This window comes from Phocoena phocoena, chromosome 19 (genome assembly GCF_963924675.1).
Source record: "Phocoena phocoena chromosome 19, mPhoPho1.1, whole genome shotgun sequence".
Classification (NCBI taxonomy): domain Eukaryota; kingdom Metazoa; phylum Chordata; class Mammalia; order Artiodactyla; family Phocoenidae; genus Phocoena; species Phocoena phocoena.
Window position 1 is genome coordinate 57,290,442 of NC_089237.1, and position 27,085 is coordinate 57,317,526.

A 27,085-nucleotide genomic window follows, 5' to 3' on the forward strand; every position below is an offset into this window, starting at 1 on the left:
ACTTTGTTACGTTTCTTTCAATATCTTAGTGATTTTGCAAATTTAATATATCCAGTTTTCTTAAGTTTATAAATAGCCGTCCTAAAAAGCGGGACTTTCCCAAGCTCCTGAACAGTTCTTAAAATGCAATAAGCTTATAAATACGGTGAATATTAAATTCTGTTAAACATTTCGAAACTGTCACAAACTCGGCCAGATCCTCCTTCAGCGTCCTGCTTAAAATCATAAGCCTAAAGTCAGTTACTCACTTACCCCTTTCAAATCGGAATTGCAGGCCTCATCTGTTAGGTGATTCTCTAAAGTGTTACAAGTGTGTGAAGCGCCAGATTTATGAATTTCTGGGTGCATCTGAGCTGCATTACTCCAGTGTCTGCCGGTGTAATTCAACACCTTCGGGGTTAAGAGGCAAGCGGGTGAGCCCAAGGGCGACCTTCTGTCCTCAATACCCCGAACTGCGCCCCCTCCAACTCCCCTGTCCGGGCGGCTTCACCGCTGGGCTGGATTCTGTCTGCTGCTGTTCCTTTCATCCGTCCTCCCCTGTTCCTCCTGCCCTCAGGGCCCCACCTCTTCAGCTGTTTAGCGGTGTCCTCTTGGATGGTGAACACCCCACGCCCTTGGCTCCGGGATCGTGCATCCAAGGCCACGCTAATGACGCATCCCAGGGGGCCCGAAGAAAGAGTCCTTAGCAGCCACCGTCCCTCCTGGTACAGAACTCCTGCTACAGCAGCACTAAGGGATCTCTCCCCACTGCTTACATAGTTCCAGTGTCTGTGAACTCACTACTTGATTTTCTTTTAATTGTGGTAAAGGGTAGATAACATAAAACTTATCATTTTAACCACTTTTTTTTTTTTTTTTTTTTTTTTTGTGGTACGCGTGGTAACGCGGGCCTCTCACTGCCGCGGCCTCTCCCGCCGCGGAGCACAGGCTCCGGACGCACAGGCCCAGCGGCCACGGCCCACGGGCCCAGCCGCCCCGCGGCACGCGGGACCCTCCCGGACCGGGGCACGAACCCGCGTCCCCTGCATCGGCAGGCGGACTCCCAACCACTGCGCCACCAGGGAAGCCCCATTTTAACCACTTTTACGTGCACAGTTCAGTGGCATTAAGCACATCTACAGTGTTGTGCAACCATCCATCTACAGAGCTCTTCATTTTCCCAAACTGAAACTCTGTCCCCATTAAACACTAATTCCCCATCCCCTTCTCCCCAGCCCCTGGCAACCTCCATCCTACCTTCTGTCTCTATGGATTGGACTCCTCTAGGGACCTCATACGAGTGGAATCGTACAGTATGTGTCCTTCTGTGACTGCCTTATTTCATTTAAAATCATGTCCTCCCGGTTCATCCTGTTGGAGTGCGTGTCAGGATTCCCTTTACCACTTGTTTTTAAATGTTCTTTCTTACATTGGGCTGGAAGCCGTCTTAGGGGATGTGGTTCTATAGGGAGCATTTCTTTTTTTTTGGCTGTGCCACCCGGCTTGCGGGATCTTAGTTAACCCTGTCCCGGGATTGAACCCCGGGCCCTTGGGAGTGAAAGCACGGAGTCCTAGCCACTGGAGCGCCAGGAAATTCCCTACAGGGAGCATCTCTGACTAGCCCAGTCCCACCTCTGGGAGCAGACAGCAAAGGAGAGTGTGTCGGGGGTACATGCATCCAGAGAGGACCCAGGGCTGGTGGAAGCAGCAAGGAGGTTTCTGCCGATAACGGTCCCAGTTGCCCACAGCTGTGCTCCTGGTTGAGGTCAGCACAGGCCAGTGGAGGAAAGGGGTCCCCGGCCACTTGCCCTAACCTTTTCGCCTTGGTGCGTCCCCTGGGGAAAATGCCACCGCTGTTTCCATCCGCTGTATTAGTTTCCTAGGGCTGCCGTCACAGACGGTGGCTTCGAACGACAGAAACTTCTTCTCTCACGGCTCTGGAGACCAGAAGGCTCAAATCAAGGTGTGGGCAGGCCACCGTCCCTTGAGAGGCTGTCGGGAGAGTTCACTCTTCTTCGCTTCAGCGGCTGGTGGCCCTGGCTGCATCCATTTCCCATCCCCTTCTTCTCTGTGTCTGTCTCTTGTAAGGACACCTGGCGTTGGATTTAGTGCCCAACTGGGTAACCCAGGATGATCTCATCTTGAGATCCTTCTGCAAAGACCCTTTTTCCAAATGAGATAAATTCACACGTTCTGGGGACTAGGGATGTGGAGTTGTCTTTGGGGCGCTGCCATTTAGCCCGGCACATCCGTTTCCGTTTCTCAGACGTGGTGTGTACCTTGCCCCAGGTGTCCCGTCCACCCCGCCCATCCCCGGCGGGACTCTGCCCACCTTCCTTAGAGGCCGTGGTCTTCATTCACACGGAGCTCCTCTGGCTTCTCCCCTTGGCGGCTTCCTGGGGCTGCATCTCCCTGACAGCACCTGACAGTTCCCGTCCCTCCCCTGGGAATCCCCGAGGCAGCCAGAATGTCGGGGGGGAGGGGACACGGAGGCCGGTGGCCCAGGCAGGCCCAGTACTGCAGACTGTGTCCCTCCCCCGGAAGAGTGGCCTCTGATGTTCCAGAGGAGGACCGCGTGCGATCACTGCCTCGTTATCGCCCCGCGCACGCGGGCTCCGGTGGCTTCAATGCAGCTGTCTACCTTTTCTGGTTAATATGCGGAGCCAGCCGCCTGCTCCTTCCCCGGGCTCGGCCGCAGGAGCCGTAGCTTCATGCCTGGAGGAGAGAGACAGACACAAGCGCATCTCCCGCAGGGCCTTCCTCCTGGGAACAGGCCCAAAACCTGGAACTTAAAAGGCAAGAGGGTGCTCGTGGTTTAAAATAGCGAGTGCGTGGCAGCCTGCTGAGTGGCTTCCGCCTAAAATACCTGCGGAGACACACCAAAAGCAGTTGAAAATTCCTGAAAGCCAAGAAAGGTGGGCGGCCTGGGAGGAACCCCTTCCAGCTCTGAGACAGATGGAGCTGCCCCGGCTCCCCCCGGAAGCTGAGACCGCCCAGAGGAAGGGGAAGCCCCCTTCTCCCCAGTCGGAGGGAGTCGTCAGGCAGCTGCCCCTTTCCCACGCGAGCAGTGATTCGGGGGCAGAAGCAGCACTGTTGAGCGCTGCCCTCGCCGCACCCCCCCAGGCATCTCTGCGTGTATTTGGAGAAAGCCACCCTCAGACGCTACCTCCACCAGGCAGGCGGGAGAGAGGGAAACCCGGGAGCGGTGGCCGCTGGCAGTCCAGCGTGGCCCGTGGGCTCAGCCAGGGATGGGGAAGTCCTGGGATGTGGACACCACTGTGGGTTTCCACAGACCCCATCTTTGGAGTTTTGGCGGCCCAGGCTGTGGAGGTGGGCAAAGATGTCCCTTCCCAAGGTCAGAGTCACATTAGCTCAGTGTCCGGGGTGTGGTCCCCAGGCTGGGCTCCTTACAAACCAGAACCTGAGAGGTGGACTCAGCTCTTATCCAGGGAGGCAGCCGTGGGACAAGGTCAAGATTCTGGTTAAAATTCCAACGTACGGGTGTGGTTTTCACACCAACAGGCAGTTACTCGACACGAGCTGGGTGTCCTACAGTTCAACTCGATTCTGATGCTCTCTACCCAGAGGTGGTGTCCGATCCCGCAGGTAAAGGGGATCCCACAAGGCAGCCCCCTACTTCAGACTCTAATCACAAGTCCAGGTTGTTACCCGTGCTTCTGACCAATCAACTATAGGTTGGAGGTTCTCACGACCCTCTCCTTGGGTTGGATTAATTTGAGTGGCTCACAGAACTCAGGAAAACATTTTACTCACTAGTTTATTATAAAACGATGTAACTCGGGACTTCCCTCGTGGCGCAGTGGTTAAGAATCCACCTGCCAATGCAGGGGACACGGGTTTGGGCCCCAGGAAGATCCCACAGGCCGCGGAGCAGCTAAGCCCGTGCGCCACAACTACTGAGCCCACGTGCCGCAACTACTGAAGCCTGTGTGCTGCAACTACTGAAGCCCGTGTGAGCCTAGAGCCTGTGCTCTGCAACAAGAGAAGCCACCACAATGAGAAGCCCGTGCACCACAACGAAGAGTAGCCCCCGCTCGCCGCAACTAGAGAAAAGCCCGCGCACAGCAACCAAGACCCAACACAGCCAACAATTAATAAATTAAAAAAAAAAAAAAAGATGTAACTCAGGAACAGCCAGATGGGAGAGAGGCACAGGGCCAGGTGTGGAGAAGGACACGGAGCTTCCAGCCCTCCAGGTGTCCACTCTCCACACCTCCCCGTGCTCACTGACCCAGAAGCTCTCCGAACCCCGCACTTTGGAGAGTTTCTGGAGATTTCATCACATAGGCTCGACTGATTACCTCGTTCGCCATTGGTGACTGATTCTCTTCATCCCCTCTCCCCTCCCTGAGATAGGGACGGGACTGAAAGTTCCAACCTCTAATGACATGGTTGGTTCCCCTGGCCCCATCCTCAGGTGACCAAGGGGCCTTCCAAAAGTCACTTCATTAACAAAAATAAAGTCATTAAAAAAGTCATCTCTGGGTTTCCCTGGTGGCGCAGTGGTTGAGAGTCTGCCTGCCGATGCAGGGTACATGGGTTCGTGCCCCGGTCTGGGAAGATCCCACATGCCGCGGAGCGGCTGGGCCTGTGAGCCATGGCCGCTGAGCCTGCGCGTCCGGAGCCTGTGCTCCGCAACAGGAGAGGCCGCAACAGTGAGAGGCCCGCGTACCGCAAAAAAAAAAAAAAAAAAAGTCATCTCATAACAAAAGACACCTTTGTCTCTCTCATCAGTTAGGAAATTCCGCAGGTTTTAGGAGCTCTGTGCCAGAAAGAGAACAAAGACCAAATATATATTTCTTATTATAAATCACAGCATCACACTAGACAGATGGTGGATGGGGGTCTCACTAGATCACCCCTCCTTCAGGGGTGAGCAAGTGGGGAAAATAACCCTGTGCGTCGGAGAAATACTGTGGAGGCTGGACCCTGACTCTGGAATGATCTACGGCAGGATCCGGGGGAAATGAACATCGTGGGAAAGGAACAAAATGCCACGAAAAGAGGCAAAAAAGAGAAAAAAGACAGAGGGTGAGATGAAAAGGGAGATCGATGAGCGAAATAAGAATTGCAAGGACTCGAAATGCTGGCCAACACACAGTCCTGACTGGAAGCAGTGGGAGTGGGGTTGACGGTGCCAGACGTGAGGTCAGTGGCAGAAGGCAAACCCGGCCAGTCCGCGGGCATGTGTTACGGGATGAACACGAGAAGAGGTCAGCTCAGAAGGCGCTCAGAGCCGACATCCGCCCTCCTGATGAGACAGGCTATAAAAAGGTCCATGTTTGTAGATGGAATGACCCCAACGCTGAAGGTAAATTCAAAGAAAACACCCACAACTAGACACACGGTGGTAAAAAATTGTAATAACCAGGTGTGGCAGGCAGAAAAGCAATGGCCAGAAACATGTGCTCCCTCGTATCTCAGGAAGGTGTCTGTTTTTGCCTGCCTAAGTGGCAGGACCTTTTTTTAAAATTTAAATTGTTGCAAAATGCACATCACATACAATTTACCATCTTAAATTAACCATTTCTACACTTGAGTATCGTTAAGCACATTCACATTGTTTTGCAACCGTCACCACCGTCATCCTCAGAACTCTTTTCATCTTGCAAAACTGAAACTCTGTCCCCCAGAAACAACTCCCCAGCCTCTCTCCCCGAAAGCCCCTGGCACCCGCCGTTCTACTCTGTGTCTATGAAGTTGACTTCTCTGGGTACCTCATATGCGTGGAATCATCCTTTTGTGACTGATTTCTCTCAGCGTAATGTCCTCAAGGATCGTCCACAGTGTAGCATATGTCAGATCTCATTCCTTCTTATTCCATTGTAGACACATACCACACTTTGTTTATCCATGTGTCTGTAGAAGCTGATGGACACTTGGGTCGTTTCCACCTTTTGACCATTGTGAATAATGCTGCTATGAACATAGGTGTAGAAGGATCTGCTTTCAGTTCTTTGGCATACGTACCCAGAAGTGGAGTCGCTGGGTCGTACGGTAACTCTGTTTGTAATTTTTTGAGGGATCGCCGTGGTGTTCTCCACGGTGGCTGCACCACTTCACATTCCTACCAGCAATGCACAGGAGCTCCAGCTGTGTGTCCATCCTCATCAACACTGGCATCTTCTGGTTAGAGTGGGGCTGGCGGTGGCTTGAGCTAAGAACTGGATGAGCCAGAGAAGTTGATTTGATTTGTATTAGGAAGGGAAGGGCTGGGTGCTCAGAGGGTTTGCAGGGTTGAGATGAGCCGCTGAGGGACAGGTGGGGTCTTGGGGGAGACACAAGGAAGGGATGTTAGGAGTTTTGGTGGGCTGTCATGAGGGTGCCCTTTTGGTGACGTGGTGAGATTGTTGTAAAGACATCAGCTGCTTTTCGGGCTATGCTGTATGTTGAACTGATGTTCCTGGGAAGGGGACCGTGTGCTGAGACCATCCAGGAGAGGCAGCTAGAGGTTATTGGCAAAGACAATCCCATGGACGTATGGGCAGAAAAAGCAGCTCAAGACACAAAACCCAGGCTGCCTCAGAGTCGCCTGCCATGCTGAGTACCAGGGGGCTACCGCATTTTGAAGGTTAGTTTCTCTCTAGCCAGGTTGCCTTCAGGTGCGACGTTAACATAAAGGATTTTTCAGGTAGGCTAGAGCCTACCTGAAAATAACCACCCGTGTATTCATTCTGGATGACGTTCTCCGGCAGCGACGGCATGAGGTGCAGGTATGGGAGCAGCTCCAGGGAAGGGCTGAGCGGTGGCCCTGAACGCTATCACAGTCCCAAAGACGTGCAAATCTGTGTTCAAACTGAATGCAAATGGCCAAATTTTATCATCGATAGAGTGCCTTTAACAATAAAAAAAAAAAAAACCCACAAATTAAAACAATAAGAGCAGTGACCTGGATCTAAAATCTCTGATTATATCCATAAAGGCCAAGAAGAGGAGAGGCTGGCGGTCAGGCAAGTGTCAAAATTCCCCGCTGACCCTCCACCCCAAGCGCTGCCGAGGTCCTGGGTGCCCCCTCTGAAGCTGCCCGGGGTCCCCACGGTGCCAGCTCACTAGTTCGGGGCCAGCCCCTGAGATTGATATCGCTTCTGCTCCCAGACACCAGACACGAGCTGTGGGCATGGGCTGAGCTTCCTCTCCCAGACGCCCCCATCCCGCTCCACCACCAAAACCACACCCGCATCAACAGGGAGCCTCGCTGAGGGTCGGAGTGACGGGAGAGAGCATAGCAGGGAAGCTGCACCCTCCCCAGGGGCTCCCTGGCTCCTAGCCTGGTTCAGCTTAGCCCCTTTCTCCCAGGGCACCCCATGCTTCTAGCGCTGCGGTTCTCCAGTGCAGGGTATCAAGAGCCCCCTTTATTTTTTCTAATTTAATTGTTTTTGTGTTTGTTTCTGGCCATGCTGCGCGGGCCTGCGGAACTTCCCCAACCAGGGATCAAACCCACGCTCCCTAGAGTGGAAGCGCAGAGTCTTAACCACTGGACCACCAGGGAAGTCCAAGAGCCCTCTTTATACTTTTTTAACTCTTTTAAATTGAGATATAATTGACCTATAACATTGTTTAAGGCCTACCGTGTATTGACTTGATACATTTATATTGCAATGTGGTTGTCATTGTTGTGTTAGCCAACACCCCTGTCTTGTCCCATAAATATCACTTCTTCTAGCGTTGGTAACAGTAATTTTGTTGTCTTTCATAGTTGTACTGTGTATTAGTCTCCAGGACTTATTTTTCTTCTAGTTGCAAGTATGTACCTTAAACACCGTCTCCCATTCCCCTACCCCCCAGCCCCAATCCACTCTGTTTTTCAGAGTTCAGTTCTTAGGTTCCACATGTAAGTGAAACCATGCAGTATTTGTCTTTCTCTGACTTACCTCACTGAGCATAATGTCCTCAAGGTCTGTCCACATTGTCGCAAATGGCAGGGTTTCTTTCTTTCTCACAGCTGAATAGTATTCCATTGTGTATATAGACCACAACTGCTATATCCAGTCTTAGGTTGAGGGGCACTTAGGTTGTCGCCGTGTCTTGGCTGTTGTGAATAACGCTGCAGTGAACATGGGAGTGGAGATATCTCTTTAATAGTACGTTTTCATTTCCTTTGGATATCTACCCAGAAGTGGGATTGCTGGATTGTATGGTAGTTCTGTTTTTAATTTTTTGAGGAACCTTTATACTCTAAATTATGGAGGACCTCAAAGAGGTTTTCTCTCTGTGGGTCATATCTTATAAATGCTATCTGCTGTATAAGAAATCAAAACAAAAATACTTTAAAGATTTATTTATCCATTCATTTAAAGTTAATAAGCTTGCAACGTGAAAGAAATGTTTGTGAAAATAACTATATTTTCCAAAAGAAAAACTATAGTGAGAAGAGCGACATTGTCTCATAGTTGTGTGACTCCCTTTTGTGTGTGGCTGGCTTAGTAGAAGACAGCTGGATTCTCACACGCACTGCTTCTGCATTCGGTGTCTTGCAGTAGGTTGTTCTGGTTGAAGTCTACAAAGAAAATGTAGCATTGTGCTGCTGTGTCACTGGAAAAGAGGCCCTCACAGAGGCCTGGAAGGGTCTTGAGGACCCCCTTCACACTTTTGAGAAATACTGTGAATCTCTGCTCGCTTTTTGGAAAGCCGTACCCCTCACTCTTCCCACTGGAGTGAGTCCCCAAACCTGGTTCTTCAGGCTTCAGTAACACGGGAGCCCCACTTCTTCGAGGTGACACGTGCTTGCCGTTCACCCTCTTGGTCGCAGGCCAGCGACACTGTCCGTGCCAAGCTGCCCAAAGCAGTGACTCGGGCTGGTGTTCCCAGGTTTTCTGACCGGGGACGGACCACACGCACAGGTCCCAGAGATAGTACCATTTAGATTCGCGATGAGGAATCTAGGAGTCTCCTCAGTGCCTGGTATTTGCAAGGCAGGCCAGCCCCTCCAAGGCCAAAGCAGTTGCCCGGGGCAGCCTGGAGGAGCCGCACTTGGATTTGGTTCTTCCACCCCCCTCACTCCCCCACCCTGACAGGCAGCCAGAACACTGGGCCGAGCGGAACACTGAGGTCCCTGGTGGGCAGGGTCGGCAGCACTGTCAGTGCATTCATGACACATTTGTCCCCAGTGTGGGTGACAATGTGGGTGGCTTGGTGGGTGACACGGAGAGGACACCAAGGACGCCAGACGTGGCCCGAGGCACTCAGGACATGTGAGGTGTCTGAAAGCCGCACAAGCATTCCGGGGGCCTAGGTGGGGTCGAAGTAAAGGAATAAAGGGTAGATAAAAGTGCAGCAGCGTCTGTCAGGCCCCCCATCTGGGTCTCCCTGTTGCAGCTTCTTGTAACCCGGAGCCCTGGGACCTCCAGGAGCCCCACCCCAGCTGGAATTCACAGGGCGGGCGGTGGCCATGACTCACACGTAACTTACCCAGAGCACGGGAGCAGAGCCACATCTGCCTTCCAGGAGAGACCCCCTCCCGACCCCCTCCCTTCCTCCCACCCTCTGCCCCCTCCTACCCTCTGCCCCCTCCCCAGCCACAATTCCATGACCCCAGACAACAGCAGCAGCATGGAGAGAGGGACCCACTGTCAGCAGGCTGGGCGCCCAGACTGACAGGGAGGGTGGGGACATGCAGGGCGGCATGTGGCAGGGGGTTGGGGGGCTGGGGAAGGACAGTTTACATCTTCCCACACCTGCCCCAGCGTCCTGGGTTAGCAGCTAGGGTTTTCTTGGTCCTTCCAGGATGGGATGGCCTCTACTGGCCTGGGAAGGAGGGGAGTGGGAAGACGGGGCAGGGCTGGTAGGAACCCAAGAAACCCAAGCAGCCATCCAGTCCCAGGGTTTCAAACTTCTCTGACAACAGAACTACTTTAAAAAACAGAAACAAACAAACAAAAACCCTGAAGGGCAGCCAGAGAGCTGTTCTGTGGAGAGCTGGGCCCAAAGCCTTGGGCCTCTCTCCTGTCATCATCAGCCCCAAGGTCTTGGGACACAGCTCAGTAACTACGAGTGTGGTCCGTTTGCCCATTTCACAGATGGGGAAACGGACCCCAAGGGGGAGGAGGTCTCTCGTCCACGTATTGACAGCCTGAATTCCGCTTCCTGTATTCCCAGCCTCTCCTACCACACAGAGGGCGGCGCCGGAGTCTGCACTTTGTTTGGTGACAATTGGCGTCCCCGCGGCCCCGGCACGCCCTGCTGACCGTGAGGCCGGGGTGGTCTGTGCGCCAGGCTCCCTGTCCTGCCCCGACTCCCGGGCTTTTCTAGAGAGAGAGAGGTCGTGGCTTTTGTCACGTTCTCAAATGGGCCTGGTATCCAAAAAGAGGCTAAGAACCTCTGTACGTGGCGGGCGGGGGGGGGGGGGCACCGAAGGGGGATGGGCGCTCAGCTGGTGATTCTCTTCCCTGCGGAGGCGTTACCCTGTGTTACTAGGTTTATGTCCCTCGCCCACCTGTGACGCGGGGTCACCGTCCCCATTTTACATACGAGGAGGCTGAGACGCAGTGACACAGGTAGCGTGCCCCGGATGCCTCCCGAGAGGCTGAGGGGCCGGACAAGCAGGGTGGGGACAGGTTCACGGCAGGATTGGACCTGTCCGCACCCTGATCCGGCGCCTCCCTCACCGCGTCCACGCCAGACCGTGTCAATTATCTCCGCAGCCAGAGAACCTGGCGCCGGGCACGGCCGCTGCCTCTGAGGCTCATTCCTGCGGAACAGAAACAGCCCAAGGCTGGCCCCTTGTGTCCTCGATGGCACTCGAGACCCATTTCTTCCAACAGGGAGGTGGAGGCAGAGGTCCCGGAACCATTGAGGCGGGGGGGGGGGGGGGGGACCCCGCTAGGACCTGGACTCACGAGGTTCCCCATGGGACAGAGAGCACGGCCCCTCCAGATACCCCAGCAAAGCCCTTTCTCTCTTTGCTCTTAGAAATGTCAGCGGCCAAACCACAGGGCAGCATCCCCGCCCTCCAGCCTGCTTGCTGCCCAGCTCACCCCACGGGTAGACAAGGCAGATCCTCCCAAGACAGGCCCTAGGCCCACGTGGAAGCCCACCCCTACCATTCCTGAAATTCTTTTTTTTTTTTAACATCTTTATTACATGCAATTTCTTTTTCTTTCTGTGTTACTGATATAATTGACTTGGCACTAGGCTTAAGGTGTACAGCATAATTACTTACAAATATTGCAAAATAATTACCACAATAAGTTTAGTTAACATTCATCACCTCATATAGTTTGAAAACATGTTTTCTTCCTTGTGATGAGAATTTTTAGAATCTACTCTCCTCACAACTCTCAAATATACCACACAGCTGTGCTAACTATAGTCACCAGTCGTACATTCCATTCCTGAAATTCTGACGGTTAGTTAAAAACAAAGTCAGCTGCTCTGAGCCTTAGCTTCTTCATCTGTAAATTGGGAATAATGAAACCCAGCCTACTTGCTTTCAGGGAATTTCTAAGAATCACATGGGGAAGGTATTTAGAAAAGTTCAGGATAACTCACAGAAATGACAAGGGAGCAAACCCCAGCTGGGACTCACCTGTCACCCACACATTCCTGTCCGCAGGTTGCTGGACCATGGCAACCCAGGCTGGGAGCCTTCCTTCTCTAGGCGGTGATGGGGCAGCTCCACATATGGCTTGGGGGCCCAGGGGACCTAGGGTGGGGTGGTCCTCAGATGGGAATGTCCTCGTTCCTTTCTGCTCTGTGCAAGGCCCCAAGCTAGGAGGGAACCACAGCTCCCGCCAAGGACAACAGAAACTGGAGAGGGGGTTTGAGAAGAGTCAGAAGCCATACCCAAGCTCTTCCACAGACAGAGGGCACAAAGTGTAGTACAACACCCTGGGGTAGAAAACCATCTTTCTTTACCTCTCTAAAGCAATTAACTCTGTTTCAAGCCCCCGCCAGCTTGGCTGGTGGGAAATTCAAGCTTAGCCGTGTCTGGGGGGCCTGCCCCTTTCCTGGGGTTGGACAAGGATCTTCGGGTCTTGTACAGTCCAGAACATTTGGAGTGAGGCCCCGGGGATTAGGACCCAGACCGGTCACTGCTCTTGGCCAAGCCCGTGGGGTCTCTTGCTGGTGGACAGGGGTCTCTGCAGATGCTCCCAGCCCTTGCCCCTCCCCAGGCTTGGGGAACCTCTGCCCCAGAGGTTTCTGCCATGGCCCCCGCCCACCCCGTACCCCTTGCCTCTGTGCTCCCGCCCCTCCTGTTACGAGGACTGCACTTGACACCCTTTCTTAGGGGGAGGGCTGGTGGGGTCTTCTTCTGGGTGCCTGGCAGCTTCTCCTTTTAACCCCACAACTCAGAGACCCAGCCTCCCAAGGCAAAGGAACACCAAGGCGGGGTCCTTCACAGAAGGAGCAGTAAAAATGACCCCAGAAGCAAAAAGAAAGCAAATAAATATCAATACGTGGTCCTGTCACAAAGCACGGGAGTTTTACTATCACGCCGTTTCCAAATTTCGTGCAGAAGCTGCCACCAGCGCTGTGGCCCACAGCCCTTGGCTTCATCCTCGGGGGAACTGGAGAGGCAAAGGCTGGGGGGCTATCTGGGGAGGGCCGTCTCTGCAGGGACTTGTCTGGCCTCCGGGGGAATTTCTGTAAATGCTTCCATGTGGGATGGGAAACCTCTTTGGAGGGGTCTCCTCCCTGGCCAGGGGGTACTCTGGGCATGTTGGGCGGGGCTCCAGGGTAAGGTGGGCCTCGCTGACCTCTGGGCATCCTTCCCTCTTGCAGGACCTAGGCATGGAGTCAACCTCGCTGGACGACGTCCTGTACCGCTACGCCAGCTTCAGGAACCTGGTGGACCCCATCACACACGACCTCATCATCAGCCTGGCACGCTACATCCACTGTCCCAAGCCGGTAGGGTGGCCGTGGTCTGAGCCAGCAAGCTCCAGGGTGTAAGGGGGGAGCTTCCTGGGCGGAGCAGCCCGGTGCCCGAGGGGGGCTGGTCACCCTGCCCTGAGGCCCAGCATCCACGGCGGAGGGGGCCCAGGGGACCTAGGGTGGGGTGGTCCTCAGATGGGACCATCAGCGCTGGCCTCGTTTGGCCCACGGGCTGCAGTAAATCTGGATTCATTGTAAACCTCAGAGTATTTCACACAATCCCCATATTAGCTGCCCTTGAAAAATGGGAAGCTCTTCATTTCTACAGGCCTGGAGCTGAGTAGCCACCCCTGTTACCTGGGGCCAGAGCCAACAGGTATGGTCGTGTAGGCTGTACCCTGCACAAAGATGTGTACACAGAGGTGGCAGGGGTCGGGGAGACAGGTGACAGCTTGGTCCAGCCCTCTCTCTGCCCACCAGCCGGGGGCACGGGTGCAAGACTGTGTCCACCTGGAGAGGGGCTTTGTCTTCTTTGCACAAAGGCGCTGTGTAAGCAAATGTAGCTGTGGCCCTACATGCCGCTCTGTTTGCTGCAGTCCCCACCACGCCCACTTGTCCTCCTCTCTGAGGCCAAGTGTCATTTTACACCCACCCACTTCACTCCTGTCCCCTTCCTGCCTGGCTCTGAGGCTCTCCAGGCTCTGTGGGCGCTGCCCAGCCCCTCTGGGTCTGGGGGATCTGCCCCTCTTCCTGCTGGCTCCACAGTCCAGGCTGGGACCCAGGCAGGGACAGGAGGGCCAGGGCAGGGCAGCTCCACACTTGGGCTTTTCTCTCTGTTTTGGTTTCTTCCCTCCCATCCCTCAATTTCCAGCAGCTTCCAAGAGATGCACTTCCTTGCAGCAGGAAGGAAGGGGCAGGAAGCCAGAGCAGGATGGAGGAGTGCCTGGGGCGGCCTCCACTTCACAGCAGGACCTAGGATCAGGGCGACAGGCGGTTCCCAAGCCCACGCCGCACCTGGCCCGGGCGCCCAGGGGCTGGAACCTTGCTCTGGGGTGGCACCTCCATCTGGTGCTTTGTCTAGGGCCTTCTCTCTGGCTTCTCTCTGGACTGCCTGGTGTCAAGACTTCAAGGTGGGGGGCTGGCCATGGAGGGCTGGGAGCCCGTCGGGGCAGGTGTGGGGTGGGTTGGTGGAGGGATACAGCAAGAGGCAGGGGTGCTGGGCTCAGACGTGTGACAGGTAATTAGTGTCGGCAGACTGGGAGCCCCAAGGCCTGGGGTCGAGGAGCTGGTGCAGGAGCCACAGGGGACCGGCTGCAGCTGGAACTGCCTGCTTCTCATTCAGGGTATTCCTGGCTCTCCTGGGGAGCTGAGACCAGGCCATAGGAGGCCTTGTGGGTGCCAGACCCCTGCCCTTTCCAGAGCATGGATTTAGTTGCCCACAGGTGAGAGGAGTGACAGATGACAGGGCACTCAGAGCAGCTCAATAGGAGAGGACTGTTTTTTATGCCCATCTTAGAGTTGAGGAAGACGAAATACAGGTGATGAAGCGATCTGAGAAAGGTTACGGCCCAGGTGAGAACCCCAGCGTTTGGGCCCCACTGCTGGGCAGGGCAGGCCAGCGGTCAGGTACTGGATCTCTGGGCCGTCAGTGCTCCGTGGGGCTCACAAGACCTGGGCTGGGCTGGGGAGGAGGGTCCTGTTTGGGGGCAGTTCCAGTGCTCCCCTCCCTCCACGCAGGCAGGTCTGCAGGTGGCCAACTGCCCATGTTGACCCCAGGAAACAGGACAGGGCTAAGGGGCTGCGGGCTGAGGCCAAGGGGTCCTGCACTGCCATCTGTCCCCTCCACTGGGGAGGGCTGGAGGGCCATTCATAGGTGGTTTTGCTCAGGCTCCTACATCAAATTACCATTGACTGGGTGGCTAATAAACAACAGACACTTATCTCTCACAGTTCTGGAGGCGGGAGGGCTGAGATCAGGGTGCCGGCCTGGTCGGGTTCTGGTGAGGACGCTCTCTGTGGTTTGCAGGCGGCCACCTTCTCCTTGTGGCCTTACGTGGCAGAAAGGAGGTGAGCTAGCTCTCTGGTCTCTTCCGATAACCCTCGTGGCCTCATCCAATCCTGATCACCTCCCAAAGGCCCTCCCTCCAGACACCATCACGTTGGGATTGGGGTTCAGCATATGAACTGGGGGCGGAGGGGGGACAAACATGCCGTCCATCGCACAGGTGTAACCTTCTAGGTCACTTAATTAGCTGAACTTCGTTTTCCTCAACCCGAACGTGGACATAGCCATGCCCTCCCCTATAAAGCTGTTTCGAGAGCTCAGTGAGATGATTTACAGGAAGCGTGGGCGTGTGCCCGGCACGGCCGAGAGCCTCATGCCCAGGAGCCGAGGTGTAACCAGTCTGTGGGCACTGACCACGTGCCAGGCAGGGTGCTCAGACTTAGCAGGTCAGTTGTGGGACACAGAAGCAAGAATGTCACGGCCTCAGGCCCAGCCCCTGTGGACTCAGAGTCTTGGAAATCAACAGGCTGATCGCCAGATTTCCAGAGGCAGCCAGAGTGGGGTCCACCCCGCTGGAGGCCTAGGGCCTGGCCAGTCCCCTCCCCGTACCCAAGGCCACGTGGCAGGTGAGGCCCTCTGGAAGGACTCTCCCAGCTGGGGTTGAGGCATGGGAGGGAGATCCTGGCTCTGAGGTCCCCAAGCTGATGATGGGGGCGGCCTCTGCACACACACACACACACACACACACACACACACCCATGTGAGCTGGCTCCGGGCTAGCCAGGCCTTGCTGCTCGGACCTCTTTCATCTGAGAATTTCAGATCAGCCCAAGTGTGTGCCGGGAGGTTGTAGACAAAAGGGGGGGGCGGGGTCTCCCTTAGCTGTGAGAGGGGACGAAGAAAGTAGCCCTTTCTGGTCCAACTCCTGGTGAAGCATCCACAAGACTCATAATCCTTCCCACTGCTAAGATGACCACCTCAAATGAATCCTGTCTATTTTCTCAGCCTACCAGAAACCCCCTCCTGTACCCCAGCAGGGTGTGGGCCGAGACCCTAGAAAGGGCTGGGTCTGTGCCTGCCCGCAGAAGGGGGAAGAAGCAAAACCCCATCCCGCCCCTGACTGCGTATTGATGAATCCCAAGTCTGTATCTGCAGCCTGGCTTTAGACTCAAAAGGCTCCCCGGTCCTGGACATTTCCGCCTGGGTGTCCCTAAATCACCCAGAACAAATCCCCCTATCAGCGCGGATCATGTCGCGGGAAGTTTTAGGGACTCCTTCCTTCCCACCCAGCACGTCTGTTCCATCATGCCCACTGTCAGGCTTCCCACCAGCAGACACTAAAATGAGGGTGTATGCTCAGTGATTTGTTGAGGAGCTCTCCCAGAGCCACCTTGTGTTTTTTTTCTTCTTTTATATTTTATTGTATTTTCTATTGCTGCATAGCAAGTCACCCCAAAGCATGGTGGCTTAAAACAACAGACATTCACCATTGATCCATCTCTGCAGGTCAGGAATTCAGGAGCAGCACAGGCGGGGGGTTCTAGTTAGGGGCTCAGGACATTGGCCCAGGCTGCGAGTCCTGGTGGCTGGACGGGGACTGGCAGGGTAGCATGGCTGCTGGTGGGAAGCCTTAGCTCCGAGCCCCGTGACCGGTCCACAGGACTGCTTGAGCTTCCTCACATCAGGGCAGCTGGCTCGCCCCAGAGGGGGTGATCCCCGAGAGCAAGGGAGAAGCACAGTGTCTTCTATGAGCCAGCCTCAGACATCGCATACTGTCCCTGCTGCCGTAGCGTCTTGATCACCCAATCAGCCCTAACGCAGTGTGGAAGGAGGCTGTACCCTGCCAGGAGGCCAGCATCCGTGGGGGCCGACTTGGAGGCTGGCTAAAGCAGGGCGAGAGTGAGAAGAGTTAATCCTGGGCCTTTCTCTCCTGCCCTCTGACCTCCCTCCCGTTAGCTGAGTCGTACTGACAGCCAGGAGCAGGAGGGCCGGGTGGTGCCGTCTGTAAGAGCTCAGCCTTCCCAGCACAGAGAGCGGGGTGGGGAGTGAACAAACAACCCAGCACAGTCTCCGGATCTGGAGCAGCGTCCAGGGTGCAGTAGACAGGGCAGTCATGTCTGATGACTGAGTGAGGAAGCCTTGGGTGCAGAGCGGTCGGGGCTGTGCTTGCTACACTTCTTGGGGTGGGGGGTTGAAGACGGCAGGGGAGTCGGAGGGACACGGCGACCCGGCCCGGAGGGGCCTGCAGGTCTGCCGTGGGCCTCTCTCCCAATGGGTCAGTGAGTCCCTCAGGCAGGGTCTTCTCCGAGGCCCGCGGTCAGCGGCGCTGGGCCAGTGCCCAGTGTACCCGACTTGCGCCACAGCCCCTCCCCCTCCTTCCTTCTCCACCGGTGGGAGGGAAAGCCGCAGATTCCGCAGCCTGCCTTGCAGCCTCCTCTGTTGCAAGAAACAGAAGCCTCCGCGGCCTGCCTCGAGCCAGGAAGAGGACTTATCCTTCCCGGTGGCAGCCAAGCTTGAAAGAGGCACTAGAACCCCAAACAGCACAGACACCTGCCCCCCTCCCTCTGCTCCACCCAGCCTCACTCCCCACCCCCCCGTACCCACACCTCATGGCTGCCCAGGGCTCCTGAGTTGACTTGTCAGTGTTCAACCCCCGAGGAGTCTTGTCCCAAGTCGGGACTCCCCCAGGGTCTGCCTCTGGACCAGTCAGCTGTGGCTTGGGAGTGGGTTGTGGTTCCACAAAAGCGCTGCTGGGCCCCGCAGCTTTCCGAATAAGAGGAGAGGGGCCAGCATCCTCCTTCTTCGCCTCCTTCCTCCCCTTCCTTCCTCGTCCTCCACGCTGGGCGAATCCTGCTTAGTCCTCTTCCTGCAGGAGGAGGCCTGGAGGGGGCTTCCGAAAGTGATGGGGTTGGGAAAACGTAGGTGGGCTTGCTTGAGGCTTTTCTGGTTTGCAAACGATAGAAGCTACTTGAACCAACCTTCGCAAAGGATTCATCCCTCAAGGGCAGAGCAGAGCCCAGCCTCAGAGCGGCTGCGGGGTTTGGATCCTGACGCCATCCTACACGTCGAGTGGCCCCTCCACTTCTTGGTGCCTCGGTTCCCGCATTTGTCAAGCGGGATTGTAGGGGCCCCTGTTTCATGGGATGGCTGTGAGTTAGTGCCCAGCGTATAGTAGGTAATATAACTCGGTAAAGGTTAGCTGTGTTTCTTTAGTCCAGACAAGCGGAGGGGCTCTCACTTCCGAGGACATTAGCTCACGTTCGGTCTCAGATCCGCTGTTAAGTGACCACATCTTCTGTCCCTGTTTAGTAGATGAGGAAACAGGCTCAGGTTGGGGGCCTCGCCCTGCGCGCGGCTGCCCCCTGGTGGCAGTGTCGGCGCACTGCGGCGGCTGCTTTTGCCGCCTCTTTTCCTGTTTCTTCCTTCCGGGCCTGGAGGGCGGAGGGAGAGTACGTGGCCCCCGATTTTGGAAGCCCTGCGGAAGGTTAGGTTTAGGGCCAGGAGCTCATTCTTCGGCTTTGGCACGGGTGCTGTGGGAGACTGACCACGTTCTGTCCCGCGTGGTCGCAGGGGTGATGCCGGGCAGACCACCACACCCCACCCGCTGGTCCTTCTTGTCTTTCAAGTGTGGCCACCTGGCAGCACAGGGGAATCACCGGTGGAGCTTTTAAAAGTCCCCGTGCCCGAGCTGCCCACCCATCGCTGCGGGGTGGCCCAGGCAGCAGTGTTGTCTAAAGCTCTGGGTGATTCCAGCATGCAGGGGTCCTGGGTGCAGACCCTCAGCTCGAGATGTGCCAACCCCTCCCCTTCCCCCTTTGGCCTCCAAAGTTGGCCTTCACCCCGGCCAGCACCGTGATCCTTGGGATACGTTCCAAGACCTTCATGGGATGCCTGAAACCGCAGAGAGCACCAAACCCTAAAAACACTGTTTTTCCTGCACTAAAGGGCAGGCAACATACGCAGCGATGATGCACTATACAAAGGGATGATTTATGTCCCAGGCGGGAAGGAGTGGGACGGCAGGCACCTTCCTCGCGCTGCCCAGAATGACGCACAATTGTAAACTTCTGAGTTTATTTCTGGAAGTTTCCGCGTAATATTTTCAGACCGAGGTTGACCACAGGTAACCTGAAACCTTGGAGGGCCAAACAGCAGATGGTGGGGGGGCGGACAGCACTAACAGCGTGATGATGATAACGGTAATAATCAAGCCAGCCTTTACTGAGCAGCCACTCTGTACCAGGCACCCTGCTGGGCACTGGCCCCAGGCTCACGGTTGACCTCACCACGTCGCGTTGCTGTCTGCAAGTGGGTTTGCATCCGTGCCTGGTACTTCCTGGCCTTGGCCCTTGGCACTGGACCATCTGGTGGGAGCACACGCTCTGGGCCACTCAGTCTCCCAGGCCTCGGGGACTCTTCGTTGAATCGACTCCCCTTGAGACAGAGTTGGAGCCTCTGAAATCTCTCTGCTGCATCCTTTAACCCAGCGTATTTGTTTGCTGGGGCTGCCATGACAAAAATACCACTTAAACAACAGAAATGTATTTCCTCACAGTTCCGGAGGCTGGAAGTCCGAGATCAAGGCGTCAGCAGGGTTGGTTTCTTCCGAGGCGTCTCTCCTTGGCGTGTAGATGGCCGTCTTCTCCCTGTGTGCTCACATGGTCTCCCCTCTGTACATGTCTGTGTCCTGATCTCGTCTCATGAGGACACCAGTCGTATAGGATTAGGGCCCACCGCAGTGATCTCATTTTACCTTAATTACTCTTTAGAGGCCCAATTTCCGAATACAGCCACATTCTGAGGTACTGGGGATTAGGACTTCAATTTAAGAACTTGGCGGAGGGACACAATTCAGGCCGTAACACCCAGGGTCTCAAGGTCAAATGCTGATGGGCCAGACAGGTAACGGAGATGAATGAACTGGCGCCTCCTTCTTTTATTTCCCCACCGTTGACGTGGGCAGAAGAGACGTGGTAAAGTAGTTCACCGTCCCCTTTGCTGTGTGGAATACGCGAGCAAGGACGTTTGCTTGTGGTTGAGTCCCCAGCTTCTAGAGCAAGTGCCCGGCACCTAGCAGGGACCCAGCGGGTATCTGTCAGGCGAGCGAGTGGGCATGATAAGGTGACCCTGGGCATCGGGGAGCAGCAGGGACCGTGGCGACCCTGGCTGAGGGGTCAACTGTCAGATCACCTGGAATCCAGACGTCTCTAGAAATCTCAGGTGTTTCAATGATAGCAACGAATTCACAAAACTAAAACCATCGTGCAGATGAGTTTGCAACCCCTGCTCCCTGCTCAGGGCGGCCACCTTGGGCCCGCACAGCAGGCCTCCCCAGCTCGGCCTGGGGTCCATGCTAGTCCCGCAGAGGCAGGAAGCTGGAGGTGGGGGCCTGGGCTCCCTGCCTGCTCCATCGACTCAGGGACCTGTGGCTTCCTCTGCAGGAGGGCGACGCGCTGGGCGCCATGGAGAAGCTGTGCCGGCAGCTGACCTACCACCTCAGCCCCCATTCCCAGTGGAGGCGCCATCGCGGGCTGGTGAAGAGGAAGCCACAGGCCTGGTGAGTCGCGGTCACCCGAGGCGGGTCTCCGCCGCCGCCGCCCAGCCGCCTCCTACAAGGGCAGCTCAAAGCCAGCTGTGCTGGGCCGGGCGCTGGAGGAACAGCACTCCGTCCCAGGGCCGTGGGGGGAGGGCAAGAGCTGCTTGGAGAAGGTGAAGTGAAGGGCTGGGGGCCGGGGGAAAGTGGCAGGCAGGGTGGGCATTCCAGGTGGGCAGGAGCCCTGGGAGATGCTGGCGGCCGGGCCCCGCTGTGTGTGGTGGGATCTGGGGGTGCGCGCCCGTTCTGACGCTGGGGGAGGGGGACAAGAGGGGTTTCTGATCCTGGTGCGCTGAATGCGGGCACTCGCCCCACCACCTCCCTCCCCCCAGCCCTCCTGATGTCTCCCAGGGGGACCCAGACCCCGGCCTTGTCCCTGGCGTACAGCAGTGAGGACCCTCAGGGCTCGTGTGGCCCCCTGCACCCTGGGGGCAGAGGGGACACTGGGACACAGGACCTGGGCGCCAGAACAGCACCGCAGAAAGCAGCAGAGGGGAACCGCTTGCAAATCACGGAGTGGAGCGGCCGGGGTCCCGAGGCTCTGGCAGGGCCCTGCTGGCGCGCAGGCTCCTCCAGGCCCCACAGACAGCAGGGGAAGGCCAGCCCCCTCGCTGAGCAGAAGAGCTCTGGGCCCCTGTGGAGGAAGTCACCAAAGGGGGCGCCGGGTGGGCTGAGGGCAGGGACCAAATGCGGGGACAGGGCAGTTCTGTTTGTGCGCTAGTTCTGGAGGAGGGAAATGCAGGAGGGTACGCTCTGCTGGGACCCAGGGGCCTCCTGTCTCCCTGGCACACAGGGCGCTCAGTCCATTCTTCGTTCAGGAGCCTTACTCTGCTCGGACGCCCCCCCGTCCCGCTGACTGAAACCCACTCAGGCCCAAGTGATGGTCCCCTGCCCGCCCCCGCCCACACACTGGCCTTCCTGCTGTTTCAGACACGCTGAGCTCTACCAGCCTCAGGGCCTTTGCACTTGTGTTCCCTCCGCTGGGACTCTTACCGATCTCTTCCCTTGGCCTGTTTTTTCTCCTAAGAGGCCGACAGGGAAGCCCAAGCTGTGATCCCAGGGCTGCTGATGGTAACAGGTGCTGCGCCCCCTCCAACTCCCTGTCCTTCCCAGGGTTGGAGCCTCGGGGCTCGCCTGGGGTGTCTGGAAGCTGGGAGATCTGGGCCCCCGAGCAAGGGAGCGGGTGAGAAAGAAGAGCAAGGGGTGGCGGGCGGTAGGGAGTGGAAAGGGGTGGACAGCAGCCCACACCAGGCTCGGGGCCCCTGGCCCTCCCCCGCCTGCCGTCCCGAGGGCCCCCCCAAGGACCCTCTGTCTGGTGGGGAAGATGGTCTTGAAGGAGGGGCTTCCGAGATCTGTGGCACTCGTGGGGGAGCAGGGAGCTCGGCCGTTCGCCGCCCTCCTGCACAGGGCGCTGTTCTGACTGCGTTTATTGTTTCACATGACAACCCTGTGGTACCCAGTTGGCTTCATTTCTCAGGCAAAGAACAGAGGCGCAGAGGTTAAGGAACTAACTAAAGGTCGCGTGAGGGACGAAGCCCGCCTGCCGCAACTAAAGATCCTGCGTGCCGCAACTAAGACCCGGTGCAGCCAAAATAAAAAATAAATTAAAAAAAAAAAAAAAAAGCAGGAAGGAAGGAGTCCAGTGCAGACCCCGGCGTTGGCCCCAGAATGTCCCCTTAGTCACTGCAGAAAACATTTGGGCCTTGCCCTGTGATCCCCCAGGCTCTGCCCGCCGGGCAGCCAGGCTGAGATGTGGGCAGTGCAAGGGGACCGGGGCCCCTGGTCTCTGCCCCGCGGGCAGAGGGCTGAGCGGAGGCTGCCTCCGGAGAAAAGCCTGCCCCACCCGCTTGAACCCTGCTGTCTCGTCTCCCCTTCAGCCTCAAGGCAGTCCTGGCCGGGAGCCCTCCGGACAACACAGTGGACCTGTCTGGCATCCCGCTGACCCCCCGTGACCTGGAGCGGGTGACCGGCTACCTGCAGCGCTGCGGGGAGCAGGTGGATAGCGTGGAGCTGGGCTTCACGGGCCTCACGGACGACATGGTCCTGCAGCTACTGCCAGCACTCAGCACGCTGCCCCGGCTGACCACGCTGGCCCTCAACGGCAACCGGCTGACGCGGGCCCTGCTGCGCGACCTCACTGACGCCCTGAAGGACCCCAGTAAGTTCCCCAGCGTCACGTGGATCGACCTGGGCAACAACGTGGACATCTTCTCACTGCCCCAGCCCTTCCTGCTCAGCCTGCGCAAGCGCTCCCCCAAGCAGGGCCACCTGCCCACCATCCTGGAGCTGGGCGAGGGCCCGGGCAGTGGGGACGAGGCCCGGGACGAGACTGTGGGCCAGGAGGACCCTGGAGGGGACCAGGAGGCCAGGGAGACTACAGGTGCATCTCAGACGTGACAGGGAGGTGGGGGCCTCTCCAGGGAGTCCTGCTGGGGTAGGATGGCTGAGGCAGGGCGGGCGTTCCCAGCGGGGTAGCGGGCCACCATCCGGAATGGGCCTGGCAGCACCTCCCCCCGACCCAGGAAGCCAGATGGTAGCATCTAGGAAAGGACTGTAATTCCTCTCTGGTCCTCTCCATCACCCCCTCGTCAATCCACATCTGCCTTTTGGCTCCTGAGCAGTCATCCCTGGCTCAAGAGGAACCAACCCTCAGCTTCCCAACTTGTGGGTGCCGTGTAGGGGCTGGGGATGCTGGAGGCTTGAGTTAATGTGAGCGGTCAGAGCTTTCTCCCCCAGAAAAGGAGGTGTAGTGGGGGCTCTGCATCTAAGCCTGGATTTTCCAGTCCTGAATTACAGATATCCAGATGCTGGATGTGCCCCTGATCAAGGTAGGTCGAAATCTCTAGCTCCTGGCTGATGGTTGGGGTAGGGGACTGGCTGCTGGAGACCCCAGGAGCCTCATCCCCATCTGGACTGAGGGGTGTCTGCCTCTTCCTTGTGGCGCCCAGGCTCCTTGGGACCAACTTCCCGGCCTCAGCCTCCATTTACAAGGCTCACCCTTCAGCCTGTGACCCCAGAGGCCTAGCCACGGGACCAGCCACCCCCCATACCCTCCAATATTTAGGACATCCTAGAAGTCTGGGGCAGACAGTGCATGCCACTCAGAAACCGCACAGCATCTCCACCTAGTGGAACTCCACATGCGTCGGTGTTCCTAGGGTACAGGCCAGAGTGAGCCTTGCTTCCTTTCAAAAGGACCCTTTTCCCATAAAATCCCTCCCCATGGAGTCCCCAAAGTAATCCTTGCTACTTTGAGCACATTCCCGAAAACCCAGGACTACAAAGATGAGGTGCCTCCAAGCAAGACAACTGGGAGAAGGGGAAAAAAATAAACCGGAGGTTCCCAAGGGGAGAAAGCCAAGGTTTTCACCCTACCTTCCCCTTACCCAAGGCCTACGGGTTAAAAAGTCATCCCTTTCAGGCACAATTAGCAAGTCCAGGGAGACTGGGAACCAATCATTCTTGAGCTAGAGAAAATCATTCTGGTGCCCAGTGTTGGTGAACCAGACAAGAGCCCCTCAGGCAAACAGCAGAGGGCTAGGGAAGCACAGCCTGACATGCCTCCAGCCTCAAGCCAGGAGGGGTAGCCAAGACCTTCACACTGGAAGGTGGCAAGTTGGGGGTGGGTGAAGAGCCAGACAGTGGGACCTTGCCTGCTGCTGTCTGGGCAGGTGTGGGGTAGGGCTTCAGGAGCTACAGGGAGGCTATGCAAAAGGGCAGACAGAGCCCAGAGGGGCAGGGACTGGACTCACGTGTTACAGATGCCTTAAACTGCTTTGGGATTTTTGCCCCAAGTCTCAAGAGGGGAGAACAGCTTAGACCTACCTTAAGGGAAGGTGACAAGTACTAGTACCTGGACCGCTAAAATATTTGTCAGCAGTGATCAAACCGGACTTTTTCTTCAAATACACATTTGTAAGAACCAATAGCAAAGACCGTACTTTTATTACATTGTTTATGGTTAACTGCATGGAGATACAAATTTCAGGAGGTTTCCAGTTCAAAAACCTCAGGCTCTTACCCAAGAACACACTTATACAATATTTAAAAGTACAAAAGCTCCTTTTGGTTAAGGGATACAAGAAAACTCAAGAATTTAGTGACACCAGAAGTGCCAGTCGATGGGGTCCCAGAAAATCCATTTCTTGGCTCATTGGTAAGAATGTCCCTCTGATACTGAGCACAAGGTGTTTCCACACCAAACATGGGAGGCCCAGGTTTTCAGGGCCCAAGCTGATGGCCGCCCCTGGTCCTTTGGACTCTTCAAATTCTGCCCCTGCCGCAGCACAGCCTGCGAGGAAATTAAGTATCAGTTAATCTTACTTTATACTCCAAGAACAGTCATTCACAGCCTAAAAGATATCTTCAGAAAACCGTAGGTTCACCACCACGCAATCTGCCGGTAATTCCAGCTTTTTTAGGGGATTTCATCACTTGATATCCTTTTCTGCAAATCCATTTCAACAAAACTAGCTGCTTATCCATTCTACCGTGGGGGTGGTCCTCGTGTAGACCAGATCTTACCTCTCCTTGGGCTGGGGTACTGCTGCCGCCGCAGCCCGCTTTAGAGCTCTGCTGCGCCGACCCCGCTCTTCAGTGCTCCAAACCTGGCGGGGTGAATGAGGCAGCCACGGACAGAGAGCAGATCCCAAAAGCAACTGGAGGCAGTTCCCATTGTCTTAACCTCCGTTCGTTCAGTCACGTTACTGCAACACGACCTAAGGCCTCCATTTTCAGAGCATCTCAGAGCAGATAAGCAGTTTGCTCAGGACTATACGGCCATGACATCAAAAGGAACTCCTGGGCTCACTCTGCAGTCCGGTCCAGACATCACAACCAAAATCGTTCTCAGATGTTTTCTCAATAATGCTCAAGGGCTGCACCGACACAAAGTATTAGGTCAGCCGGACGACACTGCCAATATCTGGTCCAGTAGCAACTTCACATGAATCAACAGCTAGGCCTCCTCAACCACGAACTTCTCCAGAGCCCAAAGCTAGCTTACCTCGGAGCAGGCCAATGCTCGGGCTCCCATACGGTGATCACGCGCTGGCCACCCTTCACTCACTTGCAACCTGGGTGAAGACAGATTATGGGTCACAGTCCAGACCAGCTTACTCCTGAGCACCAGCTACTGGTGAGGACGCGTGACTGCAGTCAGCCAGGAACTGGTTTCGTCAGTTATCGCTTCTGACGGCACTTCCTATTAGTGATTTCATCAGAGCAGCCAAGCACCTCACCACAGTACCGCCCCAGAGACCTGGGCTTCGGCTAAAACCGCCTTCTGGCATCCGTTTCTGAATACGGATGCGATTTAGACATAACTAGGGGCTGCAACCTCCTAACCGTTGCAGTTATGCAACGAGGCAGCGCATAATTACGTCAAATGCATGAAAGCGACAACAGGGATAAAACACCAGGCAGTTCTCAGTGCATTTAAAGTTGCAAGACCGACACGGCTAAGTTACAATACGTATTAATCCTTACCCAGACTGGCTCTTAACCTCGGGTAGGGACGCCGCTCCCGTCTCCAAAAGCGGGTGTCTACCCTCTGAAACAAACATTAGGGCGTGCATTTAGGGCAGACTCGGGCAGCTACAGTAACGTAAAGGATCAGGTGTCAGCGACTGCGGTCGGATGGGCGTAGAAATCGTCAGTCCTCCCGTCTGACGGCACTTGCTACGGAATCATCAGGATAGCCGAGCAAACCTCCCTTGCGGCCCCACTACGAACGTCGTTCCGCGCCCTACGGTGCAGGCAGCCCCGCTTACCTAGTTCTCTCGGGAAGTGCTCACTCCCAGCGGCGAGCCCGGGGTCAGCGGTCCCGAGACGGCGGCTGCCCAGCCGGACGAAGACACACGCGGTCCTCGGGCCTCGGCCCCCAAACTCGGACACAAGGCCACAGCGCCCGCCCTGAGGCCCGCGTGGACGCAGCCGCCAGCCGCCCTCCAGTTAGGCTGCCCGAGGACATCGTTCGAAAAATTAGAAAAGCTCTGGGGCTTCCCTGGTGGCGCAGTGGTTGACAGTCCGCCTGCCGATGCAGGGGACGCGGGTTCGTGCCCCGGCCCGGGAGGATCCCACATGCCGCGGAGCGGCTGGGCCCGTGAGCCATGGCCGCTGAGCCTGTGCGTCCGAAGCCTGTGCTCCGCAACGGGAGGCCACAGCGGTGAGAGGCCCGCGTACCGAAAGAAAAAAAAAAAAAAGAAAAAGAAAAAGAAAAGCTCTGGCTCCCTCGCCCTTACTGCCCGCGGACTGGCCCAGACGAACCCCCCAGCAACCGCCCGACACCTACGGTGGAAAGGCCCCACAACAGCCGTCCCAGCCTCTTAAGCAGTCGGAACATTCCACCCTTCACAGAAGGGAGGAGGATTATGGCAAAAGACAACGGAACTTCCAGCCCGTTTAATGGTGCAGGCGCCGCCCCCGGACTCCCCCCTTCTGCAGAGCCCATGGTCTCTTCCGAGGCCGTGGAATTCTGGGTCACAGGGGCGCAGCGAGCCCCAGCGCGCGTGCGCAGGCCCAGTGCGCGCCAGCCGTTTGGAGACTTTCCCGCCGCTCCGCCGCCCCTCCGCCCCTCCGCCCCTCCGCCCCTCCGCCCCTCCGCCCCTCCGCCCCTCCGCCCCTCCGCCCCTCCGCCCCTCCGCCCCTCCGCCGGGTCGTCCCGAGCGAAGAGT

At 56.5% G+C, this 27,085-nt stretch overlaps 1 protein-coding gene and 3 non-coding genes across 4 annotated transcripts in view; 1 reads left to right on the forward strand and 3 right to left on the reverse strand.

Moving 5' to 3' along the window:
* LRRC75A (leucine rich repeat containing 75A) overlaps positions 1 to 22,552 on the forward strand; it is a 33,986-nt gene extending 11,434 nt beyond the window's left edge. The window contains 2 exon segments of the mRNA XM_065897856.1: positions 12,721 to 12,849; positions 22,289 to 22,552. Coding sequence (XP_065753928.1) covers positions 12,721 to 12,849; positions 22,289 to 22,552 — 393 coding nt within the window.
* A 2,222-nt stretch (positions 22,553 to 24,774) lies between these two features.
* On the reverse strand, positions 24,775 to 24,847 carry LOC136139598 (small nucleolar RNA SNORD65). The gene has a single exon (XR_010657118.1). It is a non-coding gene; the product is annotated as a small nucleolar RNA SNORD65 (small nucleolar RNA).
* Positions 24,848 to 25,566: 719 nt separating this feature from the next.
* LOC136139577 (small nucleolar RNA SNORD49) lies at positions 25,567 to 25,637 on the reverse strand. The gene has a single exon (XR_010657098.1). It is a non-coding gene; the product is annotated as a small nucleolar RNA SNORD49 (small nucleolar RNA).
* A 405-nt stretch (positions 25,638 to 26,042) lies between these two features.
* Positions 26,043 to 26,109, reverse strand: LOC136139578 (small nucleolar RNA SNORD49). Its single transcript, XR_010657099.1, has one exon. It is a non-coding gene; the product is annotated as a small nucleolar RNA SNORD49 (small nucleolar RNA).
* Between the last annotated feature and the right edge of the window lie 976 nt (positions 26,110 to 27,085).